The sequence below is a fragment of the Urocitellus parryii genome, chromosome 9, assembly GCF_045843805.1.
Source record: "Urocitellus parryii isolate mUroPar1 chromosome 9, mUroPar1.hap1, whole genome shotgun sequence".
Classification (NCBI taxonomy): domain Eukaryota; kingdom Metazoa; phylum Chordata; class Mammalia; order Rodentia; family Sciuridae; genus Urocitellus; species Urocitellus parryii.
This window is the reverse complement of record NC_135539.1, coordinates 106237185-106246318: the sequence shown is the minus strand read 5'-3', so window position 1 is coordinate 106246318 and position 9134 is coordinate 106237185. Positions and strand designations below refer to the sequence as shown.

The window sequence follows — 9134 nt, the reverse complement described above, 5'->3', positions numbered from 1 at the left end:
TCCCCTTCATCCCTACCCCCAATGGAAGTTTGAAGAACTTTTCTTTATCCCCAGTGGGCTTTTCGTTTTTCTGTTTATTTGTGTTTTTTTGTTTGTTTGTTTTTGTTTTTTTTTTTTGTGTGTGTGCCAGGGATGGAACCCAGGGACACTTTACCACTGAGCCACATCCCCAGCCCTTTTTATATTTTATTTAGATTCAGGGTCTTAATAAGTTGCTTAGGTCCTCGCTAAGTTGCTGAGGCTGCCTTTGAACTCATGATCCTCCTGCCTCAGTCTCCTAGTCCTCTAGGATTACAGGTGTGCACAACCATGCACAGCCTATCCCTAGTGTTCTAATATTTCTTAATGATGTGTTTTGGTGGGGTGATTTTATTTATTTATTTATTTGGTCTTTCTTCATTCCATGCACTGAATACTGAGGGGGCCATTCCATCTGGACACATGCTGTTTTCTGTTGTTATAACAAAATTCCTGAGGCTGAGTGATTATTAAAGTTTACTTTGTCTCAGGTCTAGAAGTCCAAGAGCATGGCACTGGTATCAGCTTGGCTTCTGGTGGGGGCTACATGCTTCTCCATGCATGGTGGTAAAAGTGGAAGAACAAGTTGGGGTTCATGTAAACACATCACACGGCAAAAGAGGAAGCAAGAGAGCAAGCCAAGGAAGTCAAACTCTCTTGATAACAACCCCTTCTCAAAGGAACTACATTAATACCTGTCCTACCACCTCTGAGTGCTGTTATGTTGAGGATCAGGCCTCAACATGAGTTTTGATGGGAACAAACCACATCCAAACCATTGCACTTGGTATTTGTCAGTTCTGGGAATGTTTCTTTTATCAGTTCTATTTCTCTATTATATTTTTAAGATACCCTTTACATGTCATTCCATTCACTTTTTTAAAGTGTGATGGTTTTTAGTATATTTGCCCAGCAACTATCACTATCATTTTAGAGTATTTCCATCACCCTCACCCCCTTTGACAGCATTCTCTCTCAGAATTAGATTTGACCTTTTCGTGTTTATTTTCTGCTAATTTTGTTATTGTTATTGGTGGTGGTGATGGTGGTAGTACTAGGAATTAGATTCAAGGTTTCGTGCAGGCTAGGCAAGTGCTCTACCACTAAGCCACAGTCTTAGTCTTGAAAGAGAATTTTAAGACTTTATTCAGTCCAGTCTACTTTTTGTAACACAGAGAAAAAATTTTCACTGTTTTCCTTCAACCTTTCCAACACTTCCTATAACTACTGAATTTCTTGCTTTTAATCCTCTTAGTTTGCTAGTTTTTGGCCTATGAAGAAATGTAATTTCTCTCTCTCTCTTTACAGTGTTGAAACATTGATTTTATTTTTTTCCCACATTTTTATTGGTACATTATAGTTGTGTATAATGATGGAATTTGTTGTTACATTTGTGTGTGGACATAATATAATAACATAATTTGGCCAATATCATGCCCCAGCACTACCCCATCTCTCACCCCTTGTTCCTCTATTGATCTCCCTTTTTTAGGAAAAGATCCACACCCACCTTTCTTTTCCTTTTTCTTCTCTAGCGTCTGCATATGAGAGAAAACATTCAGCTCTGGACCTTCAGAATTTGACTTACTTCACTTAACACGATGGTCTGTAGTTCCATCCACCCATTTTCTGGCAAATGATCTAATTTCATTTTTCTTTATGGCTGAATAAAACTCCATTGTGTATATATACCACATTTTCTTTATCCATTTATACACTGATAGACACTTAGGACGGTTCCATGGTTTAGCTATTGTGAATTATGCTGCTATAAATGGGTATGCCTGTAATCACTGTAGTATGCTGATTTTAATTCTTCAGGATGAATATCAGGAGTGGTATAGCTGAGTCATATGATGTTTCCATTCCTTTTTTTTAATATATATTTTTTAGTTATAGGTGAACACTGTATCTTTTTTTATTTTTATGTGGTGCTGAGGATTGAACCTAATGCCTCACACATGCTAGGCAAGTAATCCACCTCTGAGCCACAACTCCAGCCCTAACATTTATTTATTTTTATATGGTGCTGAGGATCAAACCCAGCACCTTACATGTGCTCAGGAAGCACTCTACACTGAGCTAACAACCCCAGTCCTCCATTCCTAGTCCTTTGAGGAACCTCCACCCTGATTTCCGTAGTGGTTGTACTATTTTACAATCCCACCACAGTGTAAAAATAGTCCTTTTTCTCCACATTCTCTCTAGCATTTATTATTTGCTTTCTTAATGACTTCTGTTCCGACTGGTGTGAGATGAAATCTCAGTATAGTTTGGATTTGCATTTCCCTAATTGCTAATGATGTTGAACATTTTTTCATGTATTTGTTGGCCACTGTATTTTTTTCTTTGGGGAAGTGTCTGTTTAGTTCATTTGCCCACTTATTAATTGGGTTATTTGACTTTTTGGTGTGAATTTTTTTGAGTTCTTTATATATTCTAGATATTAATCCTTTGTCAAAAGAGTAGCTAGAAAAGGTTTTCTTTCATTCTGTAGGTTTTCTCTTCACATTCGTAATTATTTTCTTTGCTGTGCAGATTTTAATTTGATACCATCCAATTTATTAACTCTTGACATTATTTCTTGGGCTTTAGAGGTCCTACTGAGAAAGTCATTGCCTATACCTATGTACTGAAGTGTTGATCCTATGTTTTCTTCTAGGAGTTGCATAGTTTTTGCTGTAATTCCTAGGTCTTTTGACAGATTTTGATTTTTACACAGGGTGAGAGATAAGGGTCTAATTTTATTCTTCTACATATGGATAACCAGTTTTTCCAGCACCATTGGTTTTTTTTTTTTTTTAGAGAGAGAATTTTTTAATATTTATTTATTTATTTTTTAGTTTTCGGTGGACACAACATCACAACATCTTTATTTATTTTTTTTTATGTGGTGCTGAGGATGGAACCCAGCGTCCTGTGCATGCCAGGCGAGCGCGTTACAGCTTGATGCACATCCCCAGCCCAACAACATTTGTTAAAAAGGCATCTTTTCTCCAATGTATGTTTTTGACACCTCTGTCAAGGATCAGATAATTATAGATTTGTGGGTTTGTCTTTGGGTCTTCTCTTCTGCACCACTGCTCTGTGTGTCTGTTTTTATGCCAGTTTTTGTTACTATAACTCTGCAGTACAGTTTGAAGTTGGGTATTGTAATGCTTCCAGCTTTGCTTTTTTGGCTTACAATTGCTTTGGCTCTTCTGAGTCTTCTTCCAAGTGAATTTTAGGACTATTTTTTTCTAGATCTGTGAAGAATAGCATTGGTATTTTGATGGGGTTTGCAATGAATCTGTATATTGCTTTTGGAAGTATGTCCTTTTTATTGATATTAATTCTGCCTATCCATGAACATGGGAGGACTTTCCAACCTCTGAGGTCTTCTTCCGTTTCTTTCTTCAGTGTTCTATAGTTTTCACTCTAGAGGTTTTTCACCTCCTTGGTTAGATTTATTCTGAGGTATTTTAGGGGTTTTTTTGTTTTGTTTTTTTGAGGCCATTGTGAATGGAATTGTTTTCCTGATTTCTTTCCTGGCAGAAAGCTATTTATTGACTTTTGTATGTTGACTTTGTATGCCAATCTCTCTTCTTAACAGTGTATACTTCTTCAATATTATTGATAGTCATCTTTATCTTAGTTAATAATCTAAAACACTGTCTTTTCCAAATGGTATTTCTATATTAAACTCTGCTATAACTGTATAGTGAAACTTGGGCTCTCAAGATTTCAAGCCTCAGCTGTCTGTCTAGAGCTAGATATTTTTTTTAATTTAATTATAAACATTTCCAGGAACAAAACTAGAAAGATTATAAACATCCATCACACAGATTCAGCATTACCAAGATTTTTACCACATTTGCTTAATCTATTTTTTTCTTTGATGAAATTTTGCAGAGCAAATTCAAGACATCATGTCACTCTATGTATTTCAATATTTAGCCCTTAAAAGGTGGGGCACTTCCTTACATAATTAAAATGAAATTATGTTATATAATCTAATAAACAATTTTTATTTCTGCTTGGGAATTTCTGAAGTGAAACCAATCATACAGAATTTCAATACTGATAGGGTATAGCCAGATGTGAGTGGTGGGAACATGAGGTTAAGGGAATAATTCTATAAATTGTGACCTGACCCTCACATGTTTCTTTTTGTTTGTTTGTTTTGGAACTGGGGATTGAACCCAGGGGCACTCAACCACTGAGCCACATCCCCAGCCTTTTTTTTCCCCCAATTTTTTTTAGTTGTTGACGGACCTTTATTTTATTCATTTATTTATATGCAGTGCTGAGAATCAAACCCAGTGCATCATACATGTGAGGCAAGTGCCCTACCATTGAGCCATAACCCCAGCATCCCCAACCCTTCTTTATATTTTATTTAGAGACAGTGTCTCACTAAGGTGCTTAGGACCTCACTAAGTTACTGAAGCTGGATTTGAACTCACACTCCTCCTGCCTCAGCCTCCCCAGACAGTGGAATTACAGGCATGTACCACCACTCCCAGCTACATGTTTCTTTTTAAAAAGAATTTACCTGCATCCCTGCCTGGCTTAAGTTGACAGAATATGTTGCATTCCTTAGCAAATAACCTGTATCTGCAGGAGAAATGCAGGTCTGAAATGTTAATAAAAAGAATACAAGGGCTGGGGTTATGGCTCAGTGGCAGAGTGCTTGCCTAGCACATGTAAGGCATCGGGTTCGATCCTCAGCACTATACCAAATAAAATAAAGGCATTCTGTCCATCTACAACTATTAAAAAAAGAATATAAGTCACCCTGAAAGGGGTGAAGGGGGGAGGATTTTTGTGACCCTTATACTGACCAGATCCCAGAACTCAGGGAGATCAGGATAATCCTCTCTAAACATAAAATCTATAAGAACAGGTTCTAATTAGGACTAGTCAGCATGGGTCAAAGTGACCTACAGTTGTCATAACAGTGGGAACCTGAAAGTCTGACATCATCTTGCTGTCAATTAAAAGTCAAGAGGTGGGCATGACTCTCTGGAAATTTCATTGGGAGCCCTCTCTGGGTCTTCCTCCAAGTGAATTTTAGGATTATCTCCCAATAAAACTGGAAAGCCAGAGCAGCATGCCATCCCTCTCCTGAGAGGACCTACTCTTTCCCTTAAGAGTGTCCCCTTTTCCTCTTTTCTATCCCTTCTAATAAATTCATGCCTGTTACCTTGAGTGACATGTCTGAAATCTTTCTGGCATGACTGCAAGAAAGGTCTCTGTGCTACATCAGTCTTGCAGTAGGCCTCTACCCAAAACAACAGTATGAAGTTAGCACTGTAAAAAGAGCAATATTCTATAGCCTCAAAACAATTTTAAAGTGAAGTTTAATATCTTCTGAAATGCAAGGTGCTGACCTGCAATTCAACTAAAGCTGAGCTCAAGAAAACCCACTGAAAACTCTTAAAAATACATAGTATCAAGTTCAGTCTTTGTACATTAGGTTAATTAAAAACATTATATACAAACATACAGATATCGAACTGTAACATTAAAACATAGAATGTAAAAATGCAATAAAGTGACTTTATAAGTTTTCTTCACGGAAACAGGCTTCACAAATCTAGACATTTATGATTATTAAGATATTATGAGCAACAGATATATAAAAAAATCTAAGCCATGATTAGTAAATTCCTTTGGAAGTGGAGAAAAGTAGTATACATATCAAAAGGGAAACATGGTAAGTTATATGGTCCCGCCTACTTTGCATATTATAAGAGGCACCAAAAGTGCTATAGGAAACTGTAGTTAAATGTTAGAATTATATGTAATACATTTTCTCAGGCTTCCATTGATGATTATCTATTTGACTTACAAATATCCTTAAATGTAAAATTGTTCAGTATTATTGCATTTGTTGTACAATGAAAATTTGCCAATTAATCTGATATATACTTTGAGCTGAAAGAATTTATGTATAATGAAATAAATGAGGGCTGGGGCTGTAGCTCAGTGGTAGGGTGCCCGCCTTGCACGTGTGAGGCACTGGGTTCGATCCTCAGCACCACATAAAAATAAAGATACTGTGTCTAACTACAACCAAAAAAAAAAAAAAAATACAAAAAGAAAAAGAAAGAAAGAAATGAGGAATCCTAAGAAAAAATTATTAGTTTCTAAGTCAAATTATGTTAAATATTCATGAAAAATAAAATTATAGGCCAGAAACACTGGCTACTTGCCAGTGTTCATTCTGAATAATAATTCTTGCACAAATAATAGCCATCTTTGTCTTTTGAAGCAAACCCAAAAAAAGCCTAAAATTAATCCCACAAATACAAATTAACCGATTTCAGAATAACAAATTCAAAGCCAGTATTGTCATTTGCACATTAAGTTGATATGCAACTCTAGCTGAGAGGTAGAGCACAGGTGTGGCATGCACAAGGCCTTGGGTCCCAACCCCAGCACTCCAAACAAATAAAATCCTACATATAAAAAAATGCATCTGCTCCTGTATAGAACTAATTTGTTTTCAGCACCAAATGAATCATCACACAGCCTCCCCCTCTTGTTTTAAGGAAAGATATACATCAAGGAAATCAATAGAATACATTACTTATACAATTCCTCAAAAGCGGCAAGGCAGCCAAGAGTTGATGGCATTTAAGGAAAGTAAAAAATTTGCACTCTTAATGTCCACTGATGTGATTTGTGCCAACTTCAAACAAAACAAAACAAAGCCCCCAAAAAACCACCACCAACAAAAATAAAACCCAACCTAAAAACACTTTTCACCTAGTATACGTGAAATGAAAAGAAACACAATATTATATCATATCCCAGCACAGACTTACTATGTTTGTATCAATGACTCACTAGTAAGAATTATCTGTTGTTTAAATAAAGTCCTGTCTAGGTAGTAGATGGTAATCTAAACACTGACAGCACCTATAGTCTCAAACAAAAGAGCTTATGAATCCAGATTAATTCTCTTTGGCCGCAGTGGATACCATTTTCTCTGGGGGCAGTCCTTAGTTCGCTTTCTTTTCAGTACCACATCAGAGGTTTTCCTGGGAGCAGTCTCCATTGGTGTGGTTTCTATTTGTGTTATAAAGCTCTCGGGTTTAGCATCTGGTTTTCTACAACTGGAAAAGATTTCTTGGTGGATCCTCTGGAGCTGAATGATAGGTTGCATCTTCAAAACTTGGGAAAATCCATCTCCTTGTTCAATCAATACAGGGAAAGCCTTAAAAAAGTAACAATCAACATTAATCTCAGGTTGTAATACAAACATATGGACGCAGCACTATCTTCAGGTCAAGGCTTTTTTGAGACCTAATTTCTTGGGGTTATGGATATTCTGCTTTTATCTTCAAAATAACAGTTTAAGCTGAGGAATTTTTACTAAAAGCTAAGACTAGAAAGATTTATTCTTATCTTACAATGTTTGGTATTAAAATTAAATTCAACAGAATGGAATAACAGAATTTCAGAGCTAAGGATCTAATGTCTGAAATTCTGTATTTTAGGATTAAGGAGTACTTTGCAAAGCTTAATAATCAAGAAGAGGGATCAGTAAAGGACCAGACAGTAAATAGTTTTGCTCTGGAGGTTTGCATCTCTACCATAAGAATGCAATTCTTCTGTTGTAATGTGAAAGAAACCTCAGAAAATAAGTGAATGAATGGACATAGCTATATTTTAGTAAAACTTTATTTACAAAAATGGGGTAAGTGCGGGGCTGGGGATGTGGCTCAAGCAGTAGCGCGCTTGCCTGGCATGCGTGTGGCCTGGGTTCGATCCTCAGCACCACATACAAACAAAGATGTTGTGTCCACCAAAAAAAAACTAAAAAAATAAATATTAAAAATTCTCTCTTAAAAAAAAAATGGGTAGGCTGAATTTTAGCTTGGCCTACCCTAATTTGCCAATACCCAATCAAGAACATGCTCAGAGAGAGATAATTACTAGAAAATTATAGAATCAATCCAAACCTCAAAAGAATATTACAGAAAATTAACATTAGAACAGGGGAGATTCTGAAGGAGTTTAAAAATAATTTTCGTATACTAGAAATCCAAATGTTTCCTGTTTGGATAAAATAAATATCAAACCATAAACATTTTCATAATAATAATATTAAGATTCTCCAGTTGGAGGAGTAGTATAATATAGTGATTAAGAGTATAGATTCTAGGTGAGGTGTAGGGATTGCTCAGTGGTAGAGTAAGTCCTTTTAGCATACGCGAGGCCTTGCATTCAGCTGCCAAATACCACCAATGAGAGAGAGAGAGAGAGAGAGAGAGAGAGAGAGAGAGAGAGAGAGAATGAGAATGAATGAATATATATAAATTCTAGAGCCAAACATTCACGGTTTAAATCCTGGCTTGGCTACCTTAGCATCTCAGTTTCCTTATCTGTAAAATGGGGGAAATATAGTACCTATAACATAGGGTTAGTATAAGGATTAAATGAAGTAATAAATGTAAAGCAGTTATATGGTGCCTGATTCACTCCAAGTAGACAATAAATGTTAGCTAGTATTATTATCCAGGATCATCTAGTGGGCTGCTAATACTCAGCCCATTAGATGATCCTGGATAATAATACCAACCTTTAATGTACCTTTAATGTGCCTAATAAAGTGTTCTGAATTTTACTGTTGCTTGATACATTTATTAAACATCTATTTATTTATTTAAAAATTTTTTTTAGTTGTAGAGGGACACACAATATCTTTGTTTATTAATTTATTTTTTAATGTGGTGCTGAGGATAAAACCAGTGCCTCACACATGCTAGAGGCAAGCACTCTACCACTAAGCCCCAGCCCCAGCCCATTAAATATCTATTTAAAAGACTAAGAATTAAAACACATATGGATGTTGAGAGTAAATAAGTAGTCATACATTTTGTTCACTTTATACTTTTTTATCACATAGTTTTTACCTTCATGGCTTCACTGATCACCTTAGCTATGGTTTCCCCTCTGCATTTCAGACTTTCCATGCGAGAATCTACAAAAACATCACCAAGCAATATTAGGTTTTTTAATTAAACAGCAAATCATAGAAGCATTCAGATACTATCTGGACACAAATCTGTTAGGACCATTTGCTTTAACTTAATCTTCCTTAGATTGCCTTGTAATCTATTAAA

General features: G+C 36.1%; 1 protein-coding gene across 1 annotated transcript in view; it reads right to left on the bottom strand.

The window, feature by feature from the left end:
* Positions 1-5343: 5343 nt before the first annotated feature.
* Nsl1 (NSL1 component of MIS12 kinetochore complex) overlaps positions 5344-9134 on the bottom strand; it is a 42816-nt gene continuing 39025 nt past the window's right edge. The window contains exons 5-6 of the mRNA XM_026387501.2: positions 8925-8992; positions 5344-7222 (exon numbers count right to left, since the gene is read on the bottom strand). Of these exons, the coding sequence (XP_026243286.2) occupies positions 6947-7222; positions 8925-8992 (344 nt within the window). The 3' untranslated portion in view covers positions 5344-6946. The remainder of the gene's footprint in view (positions 7223-8924; positions 8993-9134) is intronic.